The sequence below is a fragment of the Macaca thibetana genome, chromosome 19 (genome assembly GCF_024542745.1).
Source record: "Macaca thibetana thibetana isolate TM-01 chromosome 19, ASM2454274v1, whole genome shotgun sequence".
Classification (NCBI taxonomy): domain Eukaryota; kingdom Metazoa; phylum Chordata; class Mammalia; order Primates; family Cercopithecidae; genus Macaca; species Macaca thibetana.
Window position 1 is genome coordinate 43,279,228 of NC_065596.1, and position 22,096 is coordinate 43,301,323.

A 22,096-nucleotide genomic window follows, 5' to 3' on the forward strand; every position below is an offset into this window, starting at 1 on the left:
GATCGCTTGAGCTCAGGAGTTCAAGACTGGCCTGGGCAACATGGCAAAAATCCTGTCTTTACAGAAAAATACAAAAATTAGCTGCGCACGGTGGCACCCGTCTGTGATCCCAGCTACTGGGGAGAATGAGGCAGGAGGACTGCTTGAGCCCGGGAGGCGGAGGTTGCAGTTGGTGGAGATCATGCCACTGCACTCCAACCTGGGCAACAAAGTGAGACTCTGTCTCAAAAGAAATAATAATAAAAAATAAAAAATAAAATAAAATATAAAATAAAATAAAATAAAATAAAATAGGGGCATTGCCTTATTGTAAATCCAAGTTTACGAAGTAACTAGCCTCAGTCTAAACACTGGGGAAAGTACAATTCTGAGATAATAGGCTATTTAAATATGAAGTACCAGAAGACATCCTATGTGTATATAATCTGTATTTTAGCTGGGCATGGTGGCTCATGCCTGTAATCCCAGCACTTTGGGAGGTCGAGGCAGGTGGATTGCTGGAAGCCAGGAGTTCGGGATCAGCCTGGCCAATACGGCAAAAACCCATCTCTACTAAAAATACAAAAATTAGCTGGGCGTGGTGGCACGCAGCTGTAATCCCAACTACTTGGGAGGCTGAGGCAGGAAAATCGCTTGAACCTGGGAGGCAGAGGTTGCAGTGAGCCGAGATCGCATCACTGCACTCCAGCCTGAGTGACAGAGTAACACTCTGTCTCAAAAAAAGAAAAAAGAAAGTTGATACATGGACCCATCTACCTGGCTCCACTCTAAGAGATGGTCATGGACCATTGATGACCCAATGCCCTGAATGTGTCCTGTGCCCAGGGACGTCCAGAATCTTCGTGGCGGCACCAGTCTGGTGGCCACCAGGGGGCGCCATGTGCTTGCCAGGCAGCAGTCCTGGAACTGGGGTCCAGCCACAGAGCAAGAGTCCTAGAGTTCCTGGCGGCTTCCAGCCTATGCCCACAGGGGCGGTGGTGGAGGTGGCACTAGATCTCTGCAGAGCACCCTAAAGGGGAGAAACGGGACGGGCCTGCACAGGTCCTGGTCTGAACTGGGCGTGCCCTGCCCTGAGAGCACTGTCGCTTGGCTGGCGCCAGCTACTGGAGAGGGACTTAGAGGAAAGTACCACACAGTGCAGGACCCCCACTTGCCTGGTCCAACGATGTTCCTGGTGGGTGTGAGAGAAACAGCGAAGTCCAGCATTTCCAGACTCGGGAGTTCTCCAAGATTTCCAGCCATGTTGCCATTTACTGGGAAGGGGAATGGGGCAGGATTAGGGGAAGGAAAAGGAAAATCGGGGCTTAATTTTGGGGAAAATGAGGCTCAGGAAAGCCCAGAAGCACAGAGCAAGGATGTGAAACCATTTCCCTCATGACCCCCAGGTGTTGCCTGCCCCAATTCCACATGAGGTTGTAAAGCATTGATGATGCTAAACATTTTCATAAATGACTTCATTTAGTCTCAACAACAATGGGCATTTTGATCCTGTTTAGGGGGAACAAAGGGAGGCTTAGAAAGACCTTGCCGAGGTGTTAGACAGAGGAGGAGGCAGATTTTAGTGTGCTCTGAGCCCAAGCCCACTTTAGGCTCACAGAACCACCTTAACCCCTTCCTGCCCCAGGCCAGGCTTTTCTGAGCCTCCCTCTGCCCACTTCCCTCCTCCTTCTAGGAGTCAGGGCACTGGGGGCTTCCTGCCTGCCCCCAAGGGGCCACAGGACTCATTCCCATCCATTCCTACCTCTGTGCCTTGCTGTAACCCAGCTGGCCACAGCCCCACCCAGCCCAGGTGCCGCCGGCCCTGCTTGGTCCCCATACAAAGGCCTGTGGGAGAGGCTGGGAAATTGCCATCCACCTGGGGACAGTGGCAAACAGTCACCTTCAGCCGGTCCACACCCAGGACACCATGCTGCATCCTGGCTCACAATCTGGAACCAGAAGGCAGCATGGCCCCCACAGGGCTGGCACAGGCAGCCTCATTGTGGCCTGTGCCCTGGGCAGTACCAGGCAGCTCCATCCTGCGGTGCCCAGGCCGAGTCCATCTCTCACGCCCACACCCAACCTTTCAGCAAACCCAGGCAGCTCCAGCTGCACAAAACCAGCGTAGCACCTGCTCCTTCTCCCCCAACCATGGCCACCACCCTGGATCCGTCCACCCTTGTCTCCATCTGGACCATCACTCCCATCCACAGACTCCCTGCTCCTCCCCACCCCACCCTTGCAATCTGTTCCACAGCCATAGGGAGCCTGTGAACACCTGTGTCACTCCTCTGCCCAGAATCCGCCTGGGGTGCCATCCTGCCCCGAGTAAAGGGCAAAGTCCTCCCCCAGGGCCCACCAGGTCTCACATGATCTGCCCCGCCCTGCTCTGACTCTGTGGCCTCCCATGGGCTCCTTGCTCACCCAGCCCGGCCGCTGCTTATTATTCTGTTCCCACCACAGGGCCTTTGCTTGGCTGTCCCTCCCTGTGGGTCACTCCCTACCCTCCTTCCAAAGTTTGCTCAAATATTGCCTTCCCAGTCAGGCTTCCCCTGACCACTGCCTTTAATACTTTAACCACCCTGCCTTTTCTTGAACTCCTAGTGTTTTATTTTTATTTTTATTTTTTGAGACAGGGTCTAGTCGTATTGCCCAGGCTGGAGTGCAGTGGCGTGATCGTGGCTCACTGCAACCTTGAACTCCTAGGCTCAAGCAATTCCTCCTACTTCAACCTCCCAAGGAGCTGAGACTATAGGTGCACACACAGCACCTATAATTGTAATTTTTTATGGAGATGGGGTCTCACTATGTTGTCAGTCTGGTCTCAAACTCCTGGCCTCAAGTGATCCTCCCACCTCAGTCTCCCAAAGTGCTGGGATTGCAGGTGTGAGCCACCACACCTGGCCACCACCCTGCCCCTTTTACCCCCTTTGCCTACTCTGATTTTCTCAGAAACCTTCCATAGACTTCACAGCTCCCTCTCACCGTCCCACTCATCCAGCCACTGGTCATGGCCACCTTCCCTGTCACTGTGACTTGTTAACTGTATGCAGGCTCCAGGAGGGCTGGTCAGCTCAGCCTCTCTGCTGGAGTCCTGTATTAGTTTCCCATTGCTGCTGTAACGAATTATCACAAACTTCATGGCTTCAAACACAGGCATTTATTCTCTTGCTGCTCTGGAGGCCAGAGTCTAAAATCAGTTTCATTGGGTTGGAGTCAAAGGAGTGGCAGGACTGCCTGCCTTCTGGAGGCAAGGGGGAGCCATTCATTGCCTCTCCTGGCTTCTGGAGGCTGCCAGCATTCCTTGGCTTGTGGCTGCATCACTCCAATCTCTGCCGCTGGAGTGATTTTGCCTTCTCCTCTTCTGTGTGCAACCTCCTTCTGCCTCTCATTTATAAGGACACTTGTGATGGCATATATGGCTTAACAGGTAGTTCAGGATAATCTCATCTCAAAATCATTAACTTGGCCGGGTGCAGTGGCTCACACCTGTAATCCCAGCACTTTGGTAGGCCAAGGTGGGCAGATCACCTGAGATCGGGAGTTCGAGACCAGCCTGGCCAACACAGCAAATCCCTGTTTCTACTAAAAATACAAAAATTAGCCAGGCATGGTGGCATGCGCCTGTAATCCCAGCTACTTAGGAGGCTGAGGCAGGAGACTTGCTGGAACCTAGGAGGCGGAGGTTGCTGTGAGCTGAGATTGCGCCACTGCATTCTATCCTGGGTGACAGAGCAAGACTCCATCTCCAAAAAAAAAAAAAAAAAAAAAAAAAAAAAAAAATCATTAACTTTCTCACATCTGCAAAGACGCTTCTTTTGTATAACATAACATTTATAGGTTCCAGGGATTGGGTTCCCGTCTTAGTCTGTTCAGGCTGCTGTAACAAAATACCATAAACTGGGAGGTTTAAACTCAACAGAAATGTATTTCTCACAGTTGTAAAGGCTGGGACGTTCAAGATCAAGGTGCTGGCAGATTCGGTGTCTGATAAGCGCCCCGCTTCCTCATAGAGGGGGTCTTGTCCCTGGGTTCTCACATGGTGGAAGAGGCAAGGGCGCTCCCTGTGGCGTGTTTTATAAGGGCACTAATCCTATTCATGTGGACTTTGCCCTCTTGACCCAATCATCTCCCAGAGGTTGCACCTCCTAATACCATCACCCTGGGGGTTGGGATTTCCATATATGAATTTTGGGGTTTGTTCTTGAGACAGGGTCTCTCTCTGTTGCCCAGGCTGGAGTCACAGCTCACTGCGACCTCGACCGCCCAGGCTCAAGTGATCTTCCCACCACAGCCTCCCAAGTATCTGGGACTTCAGGTGCATCCCACCATGCCTGGCCAATTTTTTGTAGAGATGGGGATCTTACTATGTTAGCCAGGCTGACCTTGAATTCCTGAGCTCGGGCAATCCTCCCGCCTTGCTCTCCCAAAGTGCTGGGATTACAGGCGTGAGCCACTGCTCCTGGCCTCAGTATGTGAATTTCAGAGGGGATACAAACATTGAGACCATCACCGGCGGCCGGGGGCGGTGGCTCAAGCCTGTAATCCCAGCGCTTTGGGAGGCCGAGACGGGCGGATCACGAGGTCAGGAGATCGAGACCATTCTGGCTAACACGGTGAAACCCCGTCTCTACTAAAAAGTACAAAAAACTAGCCGGGCGAGGTGGCGGGCGCCTGTAGTCCCAGCTACTCGGGAGGCTGAGGCAGGAGAATGGCGTAAACTCAGGAGGCGGAGCTTGCAGTGAGCTGAGATCCGGCCACTGCACTCCAGCCTGGGCGACAGAGCGAGACTTCGTCTCAAAAAAAAAGAAAAAAAAAAAAAGAGACCATCGCCATCCTGAATATATTTGGGGGCCGTGATTCAGCCTACTGATAATCAGTTCCTGACTGATAGTGATTCTAGGGGAACAGAGCCCTAGGGAAGGGCATCTGCAGCCGGTTTTCTAATTGGAGGGCTTAAGAGCATCATCAACCCTGTTGCCACGGTTAAGGGAGCACTGGTGGTTCACAATATGTGGAGACAAAATGGTGACTTATATTGTTACCTGTGGTCACCTGTCATTTACAGGGTCAGGTCCATTCTGCACTGGTCTCCCTGTTGAGCAAGGACAGTGGCCGTTGTCAATCCAGGCTGCCCACTTCCTTGTTCTTTTTTTTATTTTTTTATTTTTTTTTTGAGACGGAGTCTCGCTCTGTCGCCCAGGCTGAAGTGCAGTGGCCGGATCTCAGCTCATTGCAAGCTCCGCCTCCCGGGTTCACGCCATTCTCCTGCCTCAGCCTCCCGAGTAGCTGGGACTACAGGCGCCCGCCACCTCGCCCGGCCAGTTTTTTTTGTATTTTTTAGTAGAGATGGGGTTTCACCGTGTTAGCCAGGATGGTCTCAATCTCCTGACCTCGTGATCCACCCGTCTCGGCCTCCCAAAGTGCTGGGATTACAGGCTTGAGCCACCGCGCCCACCTTGTTCTTTTTTTTGACAGAGTCTATCTGTTGCCCAGGCTGGAGTGCAGTGGCACAATCTCGGCTCACTGCAACCTCTGCCTCCCGGGTTCAAGCGATTCTCCTGCCTCAGCCTCCCTCCCAAGTAGCTGGGATTACAGGCGTGCGCCAACAAGCCTGGCTAATTTTTTTTTTTTTTTTTTTTTAGTAGAGACGGGGTTTCACGATGTTGGCCAGGCTGGTCTCGAACTCCTGACCTCAGGTCATCTGCCCATCTCGGCCTCCCAAAGTGTTGAGATTACAGGCGTGAACCACCGCGCCTGGCCAAGGAGCCTCCATTTTAGACAGTAAGTTCATTTGGGGGTATTGGGAAGTGCACTGTGGCCACCCAGCTAAGCCTTGACCAATAGGCTGATACATATTTGTTTAATTATTAATTTTTGTAGGTACATAGTAGTTGTCCTTATTTATGGGGTACATGAAATGTTTTGATACAGGCACAGAATATATAATAACCACATCCTGGAAAATGGGGCATCCATCCCCTCAAGCATTTATCCTTTGTGTTACAAACAATCCAATTATACTGCTTTAGTTATTTTAAAATAGAGAGTTATTATTGACTATAGGCGCCCTGTTGTGTGATCAAATAGTAGGTCTTACTCATTATTTCTATTTTTTTTGTACCCATTAACCATCCTCACCTCCCCCGCAACCCCCACCTACCCTTCCCAGCCTCTCTATGTCCATGAGTTCAATTGTTTTGATTTTTAGCTCCCACAAATAAGTGAGAACATGTGATGTTTGTCTTTCTGAACCTGGTTTATTTCACTTAACATAATGGTCTCCAGTTCCATTCACGTTGTTACAAATGACTGGATCTCATTCTTTTTTATGGCTGAATAGTACTCCACTGTGCATATGTACATTTTCTTTATCCATTCCTCTGCTGATGGACAAGGTTGCTTCCAAATCTTGGCTATTGTGAGCAGTACTGCAATACATATGGGAGTGCAGATATTTCCTTAACAGATACACTGATTTCCATTCTTTGGGATATATACCCAGCAGTGGGATTGCTGGATCATATGGTAGCACAATTTTAGGGTGGATTTTGTTGTTGTTGTCATTGTTTTTGTTTTGAGACAGAATCTAGCTCTGTCCCTCAGGCTGGAGTGCAGTGGTGTGATCTCACTCACCGCAACCTCTGCCTCCCAGGTTCAAGTGATTCTCCTGCCTCAGCCTCTGGAGTAGCTGGGATTACAGGCATGCACCATGACGCCTGGCTAATTTTTGTATTTTTAGTAGAGATGGGGTTTCACCATGTTGGCCAGGCTAGTCTTGAACTCCTGACCTCACGGGATCCACCTGCTTGGACCTCCCAAAGTGTTGGGATTACAGGCATGAGCCACTGCGCCCGGCCTCAATTTTGAGTTTTTTGAGGAACCTCCAAACTGTTCTCCATAGTGTTTGTACGGATTTACATTCCCACCAACAGGGTATGAGGGTTCTCTTTTTTTTTTTTTTTTTTTGAGACGGAGTCTCGCTCTGTCGCCCAGGCTGGAGTGCAGTGGCCGGATCTCAGCTCACTGCAAGCTCCGCCTCCCGGGTTCACACCTTTCTCCTGCCTCAGCCTCCCGAGTAGCTGGGACTACAGGCGCCCGCCACCTCGCCCGGCTAGTTTTTTGTAGTTTTAGTAGAGACGGGGTTTCACTGTGTTCACCAGGATGGTCTCGATCTCCTGACCTCGTGATCCACCCGTCTCGGCCTCCCAAAGTGCTGGGATTACAGGCTTGAGCCACCGCGCCCGGCCGAGGGTTCTCTTTTCTTCACATTGTTGCCAGCATTTGTCATTGCCTGCCTTTTGGATATAAGGCTCTTTAACTGGGGTGAGATGATGTATCTCACTGTAGTTTTGATATGCATCTCTCTGATGATCAGTGATGTTGAGCACCTTTTCATATGCCAATAGGCAGATACTTTGAGCTGTCTGTGTGATTCCTGGGCCTACTTCTCCAAACTCAGACTGGAAGCAGAGAGGCAGTGTGGAGAGCAGATGAGAGCCAGGGCTCTGCTGCCAGACTGCCCGGGTTCAAATCCAGGCTCCACCTCTGGCTCACTGGGGGACTCTGGGCATGCCGCTCAGTCTTTCTGACCTGCGTTTCCCCCTGTATAAAATGGGGATGATAATGCTACCTACCTCATAGGGTTGTGGAGAGGATCGAATGAGCTACTATGGGGTATTTCACTGATCCATGGAATTGGGATGGGTGTTAAAATAGACGATCTGTTGCGGTTTAATCAACAGTGGTCTTTTCTGCTTTTTTTTTTTTTTTCTTTTTTTTTTTTTGAGATGGAGTCTCGCTCTTGTTGCCCAGGCTGGAGTGCAGTGGCGCGATCTCGGCTCACTGCAGCCTCCGCCTCCCAGGTTCAAGCAATTCTCCTGCCTCAGCCTCCTGAGTAGCTGGGATTGCAGGTATGCACCACCATGCCTGGCTAATTTTATATTTTTATTAGAGATGGGGTTTCTCCATGTTGGTCAGGCTGGTCTCAAACTCTTCAGGTGATCTGCCCTCTTCTGCCTCCCGAAGTATTGGGATTACAGGTGTGAGCCACCACGCCAGGCTTTTTTTTTTTTTTTTTTAGATGGAGTTGTCCTCTGTCGCCCAGGCTGGAGTGCAGTGGCACGATCTCGGCTCACTGCAACCTCCGCTTTCCAGGTTCAAGTAATCCTCCCGCCTCAGCCTCCTGAGTAGCTGAGATTACAGGTGCCCACCACCACGCCCAGCTAATTTTTGTATTTTTAGTAGAGACACGGTTTCACCATGTTGGCCAGGGTGGTCTCAAACTCCTGGCCTCAGGTGATCTGCCTGCCTGGGCCTCCCAAAGTGTTGGGATTACAGGCGTGAGCCACTGCACCTGGCTGCTTTTTTTTCTTTCTGAGATGGCTCTTATGCACAGAGCACCTTAGAGTTGGTGGAATAGGGCGCACGGGAAGGCTAAGAGCAGTGCTTGCAGCACAGAAAGTCGCATGTAACTGTTGATCAGTATCATTACTGTTCGTTCCCCTCAAACACCCCACAGCTCCCTCTGCACTCTCGAGGGAGTCCCCCAGGAAGACAGCTTCTCTCTCTCTCATTCTGTCTTTCTCTCTCCCTTGCCTCTGCTGAACTCAAATAAGAAAGCATGTCGCAGTGGTGTTGGCAGCCTTTCACTAACAACCTTATCTTCAGGATGAAGATAAAACTAGATAGAGATCGCAGAGCAGAGAAACAGGAACCCAGGATGTCAGTGACACCAGTGAGCATCTGGACAGACTACACATCTCTGTGGGTTTGCTATTACTTGCAGCCCAAAGCATTCATATATGGAGTTTGTATATGTGTGTCTGTGTGTGTGAAATGTTCTCCCGAAAGCACTGGGGGGTTTCTGAGACTTCTGAACATGGGCTGTTTTTACTAGTGCTTTTTCAGGCCTCTCTCCCACTTCTGAGCCCCTTAAGCCAGTATTCTCTCCAACAAGGCCTCTTTCCCTACCCCATGCTACAGATCTCTGGGAAGTTGAGCCCAATGGTCTGATTGACAGGTGACTCCAAGATGTTGCTTGTTCAAACGTGCTGAGATCTCTCTGGAAATTGTCACTAATTTCTACTTAGAACAGCATTTCCCAAAGAGTGGAATATGCTGGTGGGATTTTACACATTTAGGTAGTACACAAAACATTCGTTATGTGAATAGCTCTGTGTTTGCTTTCTTTTTTTCTTTTTAAGAGATAGGGAAACACAGTCACCCAAGCTTGAGTGCAGTGGTGCAGTCTTGGCTCACTGCAGCCTTGGCCTCCTGGGTTCAAGTGATCCTCCCACCTCAGCTTCCCAAGTAGCTGGGACTACAAGCGCACACCACAGTGCCTAGCTAATTCAAAATTTTTTTTTTCATAGTAATGGGGTTTTGCTATGTTGCCCAGGCTGGTCTTGAACTCCTGACTTCAAGTAATCCTCCTGCCTTGGCCTTCCAACATGCTGGGATTACAGGCATCAGCCACTACACCCAACCCAGCTCTGTATGTATTTCCTTTTTTTTGGAGACGGAGTTTCACTCTTGTTGCCCAGTCTGGAGTGCGATAGCTTGATCTCGGCTCACTGCAACCTCCGCCTCCAGGTTCAAGATATTCTCCTGCCTCAGCCTCCTGAGTAACTGGGATTACAGGCACCTGCCACCATGCTAGCTAAGTTTTTGTATTTTTAGTAGAGACGGGGTTTCACCATGTTGGCCAGGCTGGCCTTGAACTCCAGACCTCAGGTGATCCACTCCCCTCGACCTCCCAAAATGCTGGGATTAGCGTCGTGAGCCACTGCGCCCAGTCTCTATTTTCTTTGAAAAAGGATTAAGTGATTTTGGTTTTATCTTTATAGTGGTGATACAATGTTGCCTTCAAAATGAATTAAGTCTAAACATTATTTAAAGAAATTAAGTAAATGAGAGTTCAAGTAGTCCTTGAATAGGACAAAAAAAGCTCAAGTGGTATGTGAGCCACTGAAGTTTGGGTAACTTGGTTTTAGAGAAACCCTGCACTATTTTTGCCCCCAGCGATGGTCCCCCGTTTGTCTGGCCTGGGGGCGAGACTCACTGTTCCTTCTTGGGTTTTCTTTTCAAATGTACAGAGCAGGGCACTCAGCCGGCCAACATGAGAGCTGAGGGTTGTCACCAAGCAGCGATGTCTCTCCACTGGGAGTCTTTAAAAAGGCTACACTTGGCCGGGTGCGGTGGCTCACACCTGTAATCCCAGCACTTTGGGAGGCTGAAGAGGGCGGATCACCTGAGGTCAGGAGTTCAAGACCAGCCTGACCAACATGGAGAAACCCCGTCACTAAAAATACAAAATTAGCTGGGCATGGCAGCGCATGCCTGTAATCCCAGCTACTTGGGAGGCCAAGGCAGGACAATCGCTTGAACCTGGGAGGCGGAGGTTGCGGTGAGCCAAGATCGCGCTATTGCACTCCAGCCTGGGCAACAAGAGCAAAACTCCATCTAAAAAAATATAAAAAAGGCTACACTTGCAGTGATTTAAAATAAACTGAGGCTTTTAGGAAATCTCTGTGTGTTTTAAAACACCTGTGTGTTTTAATGCTGAGAATGAGGATGGGCGGAGTTCGGAGTCTTGGGTGAAGCTGCGGACTGGGAGAGACCCAGACCAGTTACAAGCTGTAATATCAGACAAGCTACCTGTATTTGTCTGTTCCTGCATTGCTATAAAGAAATATCTGAGAGGGCCGGGCGCAGCGGCTCACGTCTGCAATCCCAGCACTTTGGGAGGCTGAGGCGGGCAGATCACGAGGTCAGGAGATCGAGACCATCCTGGCTAACCCGGTGAAACCCCGTCTCTACTAAAAATACAAAAAACTAGCCGGGCGAGGTGGCGGGCGCCTGTAGTCCCAGCTACTCGGGAGGCTGAGGCAGGAGAATGGCGTGAACCTGGGAGGTGGAATTTGCAGTGAACCAAGATTGCGCCACTGCACTCCAGCCTGGGTGACAGATTGAGACTCCTTTTCAAACAAACAAACAAAAAATAATAAAAATAAAAAAGAAATACCAGAGAGGCCCAGCATGGTGGCTTATGCTTGTAATCCCAGCACTTTGGGAGGCCGAGGTGGGCAGATCACGAGGTCAGGAGATTGAGACCATCCTGGTTAATACAGTGAAACCCCATCTCTACTAAAAATAGAAAAAATTAGCCGGGCGTGGTGGCGGGTGCCTACTCAGGAGGCTGAGGCAGGAGAATGGCGTGAACCCAGGAGGCGGAGATTGTAGTGAGCCAAGATTGCACCACTGCACTCCAGCCTAGGCGACAAAGCGAGACTCCTTTTCAAACAAACAAAAAATAATAAAAATAAAAAAGAAATATCTGAGAGGCCCAGCATGGTGGCTTATGCTTGTAATCCCAGCACTTTGGGAGGCCGAGGCGGGCAGATCTTTTGAGGTCAGGAGTTCAAGACCAACCTGGCCAAGACAGCAAAATCGGGTCTCAACTAAAAATACAAAAAATTAGCCAGCTGTGGTGGCAGGCACCTCTAATCCCAGCTACTCGGGAGGCTGAGGCAGGAGAATCGCTTGAACCCAGGAGGCAGAGGTTGCAGTGAGCCGAGATCGCGTCACTGCACTCTAGCCTGGGTGACAGAGTGACTCCATCTCAAAAACAAACAAACACAAAAAGAAATGTGACCAGGCCAGGTGGCGCAGTGGCTCATGTCTGTAATCCCAGAACTTTGGGAGGCTGAGGCAGGTGGATTGCTTGAGGTCAGGAGTTCAAGCCCAGCCTGGCCAACATGGTGAAACCCTGTCTCTACTAAAAAAAAAAAAAAAAAAAAAATTAGCCAAACAAGGTAACGGGGACCTGTAGTCTCAGCTATTTGGGAGGCTGAGGTAGGAGAATCTCTTGAACTGCGGAGGTTGAGGTTGCAGTGAGCCGAGATCGAGCCACTGTACTCCAGCCTGGGCAACAGAGTGAGACTCTGTCTCAAAAAAAGAAAAGAAAAGAAAGAAGGAAGGAAAGAAAGAAAGAAGAAAGGAAGGAAGGAAGGAAGAAAGGAAGGAAGGAAGGAAAGAAGAAAGGAAGGAAGGAAGGAAGGAAGGAAGGAAGGAAGGAAGAAAGGAAGGAAGGAAGGAAAGAAGAAAGGAAGGAAGGAAGGAAGGAAGGAAGGAAGGAAGGTGCGTGCCCTGGGGTGGATGCAGTGAGTCATGACTGTAATCCCAGCGCTTTGGGAGGCCAAGGTGGGAGGACTGCCTGAGCCCAGGAGTTTGAGATTACAGTGAACCATGATCATGTCACTGCACTCCAGCCTGGGTGACAGGGCAAGACCCTGTCTCAAAACAAAAAAACAAAATTACCTATGCCCTGCCTGGAACTCCATTATACTCATAACCAGGTTTGTTGTCGTTGTTGTTAGAGACAGGGTCTCGCTCCATCACCAGGCTGGAGTGCAGTGGTGCGATCATGGCTCACTGTAACCTCAAATTCCTGGGCTCAAGCCATCCTCCCAACTCGGCCTCCCAAACTGTTGTGATTACAGGCGTGAGCCACCGCACCGGGCCTGTAAACAGTTTAAAATTTTTCAGGAATGCAACTACTGGGTAGTTGTGATGTCACCAGGGATGTGTGTTCATTGTTCACCATTTGGTGCCTGAGTCACAAAGCCAACGTACTTGTGTCTTCATTTGTGGCTCTCCAGAAGGCATTTGCAAAGCTTCTGCCCCTGGCACACCCCTAACCCTTTATTATGTTTTATAGCTTAAGTCTGAGCCTTTTGAACTTTTTTTTTTTTTTTTTTTTTTTTTTTTTTGAGACGGAGTCTCGCTCTGTAGCCCAGGCTGGAGTGCAGTGGCCGGATCTCAGCTCACTGCAAGCTCCGCCTCCCGGGTTCACGCCATTCTCCTGCCTCAGCCTCCCGAGTAGCTGGGACTACAGGCGCCCGCCACCTCGCCCGGCTATTTTTTTGTATTTCTTAGTAGAGACGGGGTTTCACCGTGTTAGCCAGGATGGTCTCGATCTCCTGACCTCGTGATCCGCCCGTCTCGGCCTCCCAAAGTGCTGGGATTACAGGCTTGAGCCACCGCGCCCGGCCTGAACTTTTTACTATAAATTATTTTCCACTTATTCTTTCTTTATTATAGTAAGGACATTACCTTGATTAAAAACATTTTTTTATACGTGGGTGGGTTATATTATCCATAAACTTTATTTCGGGGTGGTAAAAGGAGCATATAAAATATTTATTATAACACTAATCTATGCTAAAAATCAAAACAGCAGTTACCCCTGGAGGTGGGGGGTGGGCGGTAAGAGGATTGACTGCAAAAGGGCACAAAGGAATGTTCTGGATAGAAATGTTCTCTGCCTTGATTGAGGTGGTGTACAATTGTCAAAACTCATCCAACTGCACACTTAAAGTGGGCGCGTTTTACTGTAATTATAATGTAAATTATACCTCACTCGAGTGGAATAAAACAAATTTTAAAGTATCTGCACAGAAACTTTAAAAACATAGACTTGGCCAAGCGTGGTGGCTCAGGTCTGTAATCCCAGCACTTTGGGAGGCCAAGGTGGATGGATCACCTGAGGTCAGGAGTTCAAGACCAACCTGGCCAACATGGAGAAACCCCACCTCTACTAAAGATCCAAAATCAACTGGGTGTGGTGGCGGGTGCCTGTAATCCCAGCTACCTGGGAAGCTAAGACACAAGAAGCACTTGAACTCAGAAGGCAGAGGTTGCAGTGAGCCAAGATTTCGCCACTGCACTCCAGCCTGGGCAACAGAGCAAGACCCTGTCTCAAAAAACAGAAAACAAAAAACATAGACTTGTTCTAGAAAGCAGATAGAGATCTGCTAAGGCTTTGAAATCAATTAAGTGGATTTAGACTAGCATTTAAAAACAAAAGCAAAAACAGAAGAGATTAGAGGCTGGCACTGCCCACGTTGTGAGTCTTGCACAAGTTATGTAAAACCTTTTTTTTTTTTTGAGATGGAGTCTCACTCTGTCACCCAGGCTGGAGTGCAGTGGTACGATCTCAGCTCACTGCAAGCTCTGCCTCCTGGGTTCAAGAGATTCTCCTACCTCACCCTCCCAAGTAACTGGGATTACAGGTGTGTGCCACCACACCCAGCTACATTTTTTTGTACTTTTAGTAGAAACGGGGTTTCACCATGTTGGCCAGGCAGGTGTTGAACCCCTGACCTCAAGTGATCCACCTGCCTTGGCCTCCCAAAGTCCTGGGATTACAGGTGTGAGCCACCGCAACTGGCCAAGTTATATAAACTTTTAATTATGTAATAGATATACATATATGCATGTGTGCTAGGTTGTGATGTAAGTACATGTCTTATTTTGAATTGTAGTCAAAAACATTGGAAAAACTAAAATGGTACTCGCCAGACTTTCAAACAGATCTCTTACTTCTTTTGCAGCAATGTCTGAGATATGATTAGATCATCATGATTTTATCTGAGAAGATTAACAGTCAGAAGCTTGTGTTTGAAAGAGGATTAAATGTGGTAGAGTGAGTTCTAATAACAGAAATCACAGGGATGGGGAATAAAAAGAGTGCTGGGGTGAGAGCTGAATGCTCATCGTTCATAATGATGTCTATATTTGATCAATCCAGAATTAACATGAACAAACCTGGAAAAATACTTCCAAATTGCATCACATGCAAAAGGTTAATTTTAATAGATTTCCCACAAATGAATAAGAAAAGGAACAATCTCATCAGGGCAGAAAAATGCACAGAGAATGTGAACAAATAGTTCATAGAAAAGGAAATAAAAATGGTTCTTAAGGCCGGGCACCATGGCTCATGCCTGTAACCCCAGCACTTTGGGAGGCTGAAGTGAGTGGATCACTTGAGGTCAGGAGTTTGAGACCAGACCTGGCCAACATGATGAAACCCCATCTCCACTTAAAATACAAAAATTAGTCAGGCATGGTGGTGGTCGCCTGTAATCCTGGCTACTCAGGTGGCTGAGACTGGAGAATTGCTTGAAGTCAGGAGGCAGAGGTTGCAGTGAGCCAAGATTGCACCATTGCACTCCAGCCTGGGTGACAGAGTGAGACTGTCAAAAAAAAAAAAAAAAGAAAAAATGGCTCTTAAGTATATGAGAAGATGTAAGACCTGACTTGAAGTTAAACGCAGATTCAACCAACACTGAGATACCAGTGTTTAGTAAATCAAACTGGAAAAGCACAAAGAGATCGGCAGTATCTTGTACTCGCAGGACCTGGGGGGAAAGGGCACAGGTTGCTAGTGGGAGGATATACTGGAGCAGTATCTATGGTAAACAATTTCTAACATCTGTCAGAATTAGAAACGCACCCACTTTCTGACCTAGAAATTCACACCTAGAAGAAATACACCTGTATTGAGTACAAAAATACTAGTGTGTTACAAGGTTCTTCATTGCCATACTGTATGAAATAGCAAAAGATCGGCAACAATTGAAATAACCCTCAGGCCAGGCGCGGTGGCTCACGCCTGTAATCCCAAAACTTTGGGAGGTCGAGGGGGGCAGATCACGAGTTCAGAAGTTTGAGACCAGCCTGGCCAACATGGTGAAACCCCGCCTTTACTAAAAATACAAAAATTAGCCAGGTGCGGTGGTGCACGCCTGTAATCCCAGCTTCTCGGGAGGCTGAGGCAGGAGAATCACTTGAACCCGGGAGGCGGAGGTTGCAGTGAGCCGAAATCACGCCATTGCACTCCATCTGGGCAACAAGAGTGAAATTCTGCCTCAAAAAAAAAAGAAAAACAACAACAGCCATTGTTTTAGGCCATTCTTGTGGTTGCTGTAAAGAAATACCTGAGACTGGATAACTGATAAAGAAAAGAGGTTTTAATTGGCTCGTGGTTTCGCAGGCTGTTCAGGAGGCATGACACCAGCCTCTGTTCAGCTTCTGGGGAGGCCCCAGGGAGCTCTGACTCGTGGCAGAAGGTGAAGCAGGAGCAGACACTTTACCTCTTCACATGGCGAAGAGAGAGAGAGAAGCGGTGCGATAACACACATATTTTTTTGTTTGTTTTTTTGAGACAGAGTCTCGCTCTGTCGCCCAAGCTGGAGTGCGGTGGCAAGATCTTGGCTCACTGCAACCTCCGCCTCCCAGGTTCAAGTAATTCCCATACCTCAGCCTCCCAAGTAGCTGGGATTGCAGGCACCCACCACCATGCTCGGGTAATTTTTTTGTACTTTTAATAGATGTGGGGTTTCACCATGTTGGCCAGGCTGGTCTTGAACTCCTGACCTCAAGTGATCTGCCCACCTCGGCCTCTCAAAGTGCTGGGATTACAGGTGTGAGCCACCACGCCCAGCTGTCACACACTTTTAAATGACCAGATCTCTTGAGAACTCACTCACTACCAAGGGGACGGTGCTAAGCCATTCATGAAGGATTCACCTCCAATCACCTCCCACCAGTCTCCACCTCCAATATTGGAAATTGCAATTCAACATGAGATTGGTGGTGATAGCACCCAGACTGTATCAGCCGTGGGACCTAAAGCATAATGTGCAGTCATGAAAAACAAATCCAACAGCTTATCAAGGTCATCAGTGACTTCCATGATGCCAAATCCAAAGTTCAATTATTTATTTATTTATTTATTTGAGATGAAATCCCTCTCTGTCGCCCAGGCTGGAGTACAGTGGTGTGATCTCGGCTCACTGCAACCTGTGCCTCCCAGGTTCAAGCGATTCTGCTGCCTCAGCCTCCCGAGTAGCTGGGACTACAGGCGCGCGCCACCACACCTGGCTAATTTTTGTGTTTTTAGTAGAGACGGGGTTTCACCATGTTGGCCAGCTGGTCTTGAACTCCTGACCTCAAGTGATCTGCCCACCTCGGCCTCTCAAAGTGCTGGGATTATAGGCGTGAGCCACCACGCCCAGCCTCAATTCTTATTTTCTTTTCTTTTCTTTTTTTTTTTTTTTGAGACAGAGTCTCACTCTTGTCACCTAGGCTGGAGTGCAATGGCACAATCTCGCCTCACTGCAACTTCCGCCTCCTGGGTTCAAGCGATTCTCTTGCCTCAGCCTCCTGAGTAGCTGGGATTACAGGCGCCCGCCACCACTCCCAGCTAATTTTGTATTTTTAGCAGAGATGGGGTTTCTCCATGCTGGCCAGGCTGGTCTCGAACTCCTGACCTCAGGTGATCTGCCCGCCTCAGCCTCTCAAAGTGTTGGGATTACAGGCGTGAACCACCGTGCCTGGCCTCCATTCTTATTTTCCATATTTTTGGCCCACCAGCAGCGTTGGACATGGTTAAGCGTTTCTTCCTTCTCTGTCTCTCCGGGCTCAGTCCTTGGTCCTCATCTCTTCCCAGGGGTGTTCAGATTCAGTCTCATGGCCTTAAATACTTAAATAATTATCTCCCCAGCCTGAACTACAGACCCCTTATCCAACTGCCTATTAAATATCTCCGTGTGAATGACCGACACATGTCTCCAGATTAACATGGTGAAAATGGAATTCTTGGCCCAGCACTGTGGTGCTCCTGCAATCCCAGGACTTCGGGAGGCGGAGATAGGAGGATCACTTCAGCCCAGGAGTTTCAACCTGCTGTGAGCCATAATCAAATTACTAAACTCCAGGCTGGGCAACACAGTGAGACTCTGTCTCTAAAATATTTGAAATTTTTTTAAAAAAAGAACCTTAATAATGGTACCTTGTATTTAAAATTTAATTCACTGTGCTGGCTGCAGTGGCTCATGCCTGAAATCTCAGTTGTGAGGCTGAGGCAGGAGGACCGCTCGAGCCCAGGAGTTTCAGACCAGCCTAGTCAACATGGTGAGACCCTCTCCCTACAAAAAATTAAAAATGAGTCCCGGCTACTTGGGAGGCTGAGGCGGGAAGATTGCTTGAGCCCAGGAGGTCACGCTGCAGTGAGCCGTGTTCGCACCACTGCACTCCAACCTCGGTAACAGAGTGACACCCTGTCTCAAAAAAAAATTAGCTAGGTGTGGTGACACACACCTGTAGTCCCAGCCACTCTGGAGGCTGAGGTGGGAGGATGGATTGAGCTCAGGGAGGATGAGGCTGCAGTGAACTGAGATCACCATTGTACTCCAGCCTCGGTGACAGAATGAAATCCTGTCTCTAAAAATAAAATAATAAAATAGGGCCGGGCACGGTGGCTCACACCTGTAATCCCAGCACGTTGGGAGGCCAAAGCAGGTGGATCACCTGAGGTCAGGAGTTTGAGACCAGCCTGGTCAACATGGTGAAACCCCGTCTCTATTAAAAATACAAAAATTAGCTGGGGATGGTGGTGCACACCTATAATGCCAGCTACTCGGGAGGCTGAGGCAGGAGAATCTCTTGAGGCCAGGAGTTTGAGGCTGTAGTGACCCATGGTTGCATCATTGCATTCCAGCCTGGGCAACAGAGAAAGACCCTGTTTCTTTTTTTTTTTCTTTTTTCTTTTTGAGATGAAGTCTCGCTCTCCTCCCCCAGGCTGGAGTGCAGTGGCATGATCTCGGCTCACTGCAACCTCTACCTCCCGGGTCCAAGTGATTCTCCTGCCTCAGCCTCCTGAGTAGCTGGGATTACAGGCGTCTGCCATCACGCCCGACTAATTTTTGTATTTGTCGTAGAGACAGGGTTTCACCATGTTGGCCAGGCTGGTCTCGAACTCCTGACCTCAGGTGATCTGCCCGCCTCGGCCTCCCAAAGTGCTAGGATTACAGGCGTGAGCTACCGTGCCTGGCCGACCCTGTTTCTTAAAAAAAGAAACAGAGAGAAAAATAAAACAGAATTTTAAAGACCAGACTTCTCAGCCTGGCATGGTCCACAGCCGGTGGACCCTGCCATGCCTTTCCTCCCCTCACATCAACCTCTTTTATGCCTCCCCCTCCATGTACCACCTTCTCTGTCACCACCCCTTGACTGGCCTCTTGACTCTCTACTTTGCCACTATCATCTCTGTCTCAAAAACAAAAAACAAACAAAACAAACAAACAACAACAACAAAAAGCCCAGACTTCCCAAGAAAAATATTGCAAACAAGAAGATGAGAGAACAATCCCTTTAAAATTCGGAAAGAAATGAATTTTGGTCCCTGAATTCTGTGACCAGTCAACTGTCAATCAAGTCAGAGGGGAGGCTGAAGACATTTTCAGATGTGTAAAGTCTCAAACATTTACCTCCCATGACCTTGCTCAAGAAGCTCCAGGATGGCCAGGCACGGATTACACGGCTCACGCCTGTAATCCCAGCACTTTGGGAGGCCAAGGGGGGTGGATCACGAGGTCAGAATTTCGAGACCAGCCTGACCAACATGGTGAAACACTGTCTCTACTAAAAATACAAAAATTAGCCGGGCATGGTGGTGCACGCCTGTAATCCCAGCTACTCGGGAGGCTGAGGCAGGAGAATCGCTTGAATCTGGGAGGCGGAGCTTGCAGTGAGCCGAGATTGCACCACTGCACTCCAGCCTGGGCGACAGAGCAAGATTCTGTCTCACGAAAAAAAAAAAAGCTCCAGGATGCGCTCCACTGAAATGAGAGCACCACCAAGACAAAGGGGAGCACTGGGATCCAGGACACACGGGACCTGACACAGGAGAGAAGTGAAGGGGCACCTCGGGATGGCACCAAAGGAGGTCCCAGCATGGCAGCAGGGCATCAAAGTCTGAGGGCAGGCCAGGTATGGTGGTGTGTGCCTGTGATCCCAGCTACTGGGGAGGCCGAGGCAGGAGGATCACTTCATCCCAGGAGCTCGAGGCTGCAGTGAGCCATGATCATACCACTGCACTCCAGCCTGGGTGACAGAGAGCAACCCTTTCTCTAATATAGATGTAAAAATATTGTATAAAAATAAATATATAATATTTATGTCTATTATACAAAATTATTTCTATAATTATATAATATACAAATTATTTATTGATTTATATTATATAAAAATAAAAGAAAAGGTTAGAGGGCAACCAGTCCAGATAGGACCGTGTGACTCATGAGGGCCGACATGGTGAGGGCAATCATCGCCAGCATGTCAACTGCTACTGTACTGTTTGTGTTTTGTTTTTTTGAGATAGTGTCTCACTCTGTTGCCCAGGCTGGAGGGCAGTGGTATGATGATCTCAGCTCATTGCAGCCTTGACCTCCTGGGCTCAAATGATCATCCCACCTCAGCCTCTCACATAGCTGGGATGACAAGAGCACACCACTACACCTAGCTAGTTTTTGTATTTTTTGTAGAGATGGGGTTTTACCATGTCACCCAGGCTGATCTTGAACTCCTGAACTCCAGCAATCTGACCACCTTGCCCCGTGGCCTCCCAAAGTGCTGAGATTGCAGCATAAGCCACTGTGCCCGGCCTTTGTTTTGTTTTTTAAGTTGAGGAGAGTATGGCTGGCTGAACATGAACCACATTCTTTCTTTCTTTTTAACTAGAGACAGGGTCTCACTATATTACCCAAGCTGCTCTTGAACTCCTGGGCTCAAGAGATCCTCCCACCTCAGCCTACCAAAGTGCTGGGAGCCACCACACCCGGCCCACATTCCTGTCTACACGTGACTTGCCTTGACTGTGGCAGAGATCCTGTTCTCCCTGCGTGACCTGCCGTGGACCCGGGGATATACTCATTTCCTTCTAGTAACTGTGCTGCTCGGTCCACGCCTGGGAGCCTGTGGAGGGCTGGGGTGTTCCTGGAGGTAGCATACACAGAGCTGACCGCCCTTCTGCCCACAATGCACAGCGTGACCCACGCTTCAGCCCTGACAGATCCCCCGGTTGGTGGTCGGTCATGCGCCCTCTAGGACTCAACTCCTGTTTTCACGCACTGAACTCACGAGGAGGGGTTTGTGTAGACCCTCAGGGAAGCTCACACCAGATTTGACCTTGATATGACCCAGCTCATCCTTCACACAACAGCGGCCAGGCTGCCCTTTCCTGATACAGAAAGATGAGCCTTGCTCTCTAGTGGGTTTTTATTTATTTATTTACAGACAGGCTCCACCAAGGCCAGAGTGCAGTGGTGAGATCTTGGCTCACTGCAACCTCTGCCTCCCTCCCAGGCTCAAGTGATCCTCCCACCTCAGCTTCCCGAATAGCTGGGACCACGGGTGCGCACCACCACACCGGGCTAATTTTTGTATTTTTTGTAGAGACGAGGTTTCGCCATGTTGGCCAGGCTGGTCTCAAACTCCTGGGTTCAAGCGATCCACCCGCCTTGGCCTCCCAAAGTGCTGGGATTACAGGCGTGAGCCACTACATCCAGACTAATAAGATATTTTTTAAGGCAATGTTTTTGGGGGGACAGGGTCTTGCTCTGTTGCCCAGGCTGGAGTGCAGTGGCACCATCACAGCTCACTGCAACCTCCTGGGATCTCGTGATCCTCTCACCTCAGCCTCCCGAGCACACCCCTGTAGGACTTTAAAATCTTCCAACACTCCTCAACGTGACTCCAGTGGAAAATGGTGTACCCAACAATGGTACAATAAATAGTTGGGGCCAGGTATGGTGGCTCACGCCTGTAATCCCAGCACTTTGGGAGGCCGAGGTGGGCAGATCATTTGAGGTCAGGAGTTTGAGAGTAGCCTGGCCAATGTGGTAAAACCCTGTCTCTAAAAAAAAAAAAAAAAAAAAAAAAGAATTAGCTAGGTGTGATGTCATGTGCCTGTAGTCCCAGCTACTTGGAAGGCTGAGGCAGGAGAGTCACTTGAACCCAGGAAGCAGAGGTTGCAGTGAGCCAAGATCACACCACTGCACTCCAGCCTGGGTGACAGAGCAAGACTGTCTCAAAAAAATAATAATAAAATAAAAATAAATAGTTGGGCCAATATTTACAAGAGCTCATGTTTGTTTGAGGGTTTAGTCTGTCCCTGGCCTCAATTCTGGATTTAATGGAGCTGTCATGTCCACCCCATGATACAGCTGTGCTTAGAAGCCACACATGGTGGATCACACTTGTAATCCCAGCACGTTGGGAGGCCAAGGCAGGTGGGTCACTTCAGCCCAGGAGTTTGAGACCAGCCTGGTCAGCAAAGCAAGACTCTGTCTCTACAAAAAAATTTAAAAATCAGCTGGGCGAGGTGCCGTGAACCTGCAGTCCCAGCTACTAGGGAGGCTGAAGTGGGAAGATCACTTGAGTCCAGGAATTCGAGGCTGCAGTGAGCTAAGATCATGCCACTGCACTA

General features: G+C 49.0%; 2 protein-coding genes across 2 annotated transcripts in view; both read right to left on the minus strand.

The window, feature by feature from the left end:
• Positions 1-22,096, minus strand: part of SARS2 (seryl-tRNA synthetase 2, mitochondrial) — a 209,078-nt gene that overhangs the window by 126,105 nt on the left and 60,877 nt on the right. The gene's annotated exons all lie outside the window — the stretch shown is intronic.
• Positions 779-22,096, minus strand: part of LOC126941709 (uncharacterized) — a 35,243-nt gene continuing 13,925 nt past the window's right edge. The window contains exons 5-6 of the mRNA XM_050768370.1: positions 1,742-1,855; positions 779-1,009 (exon numbers count right to left, since the gene is read on the minus strand). Of these exons, the coding sequence (XP_050624327.1) occupies positions 779-1,009; positions 1,742-1,855 (345 nt within the window). The remainder of the gene's footprint in view (positions 1,010-1,741; positions 1,856-22,096) is intronic.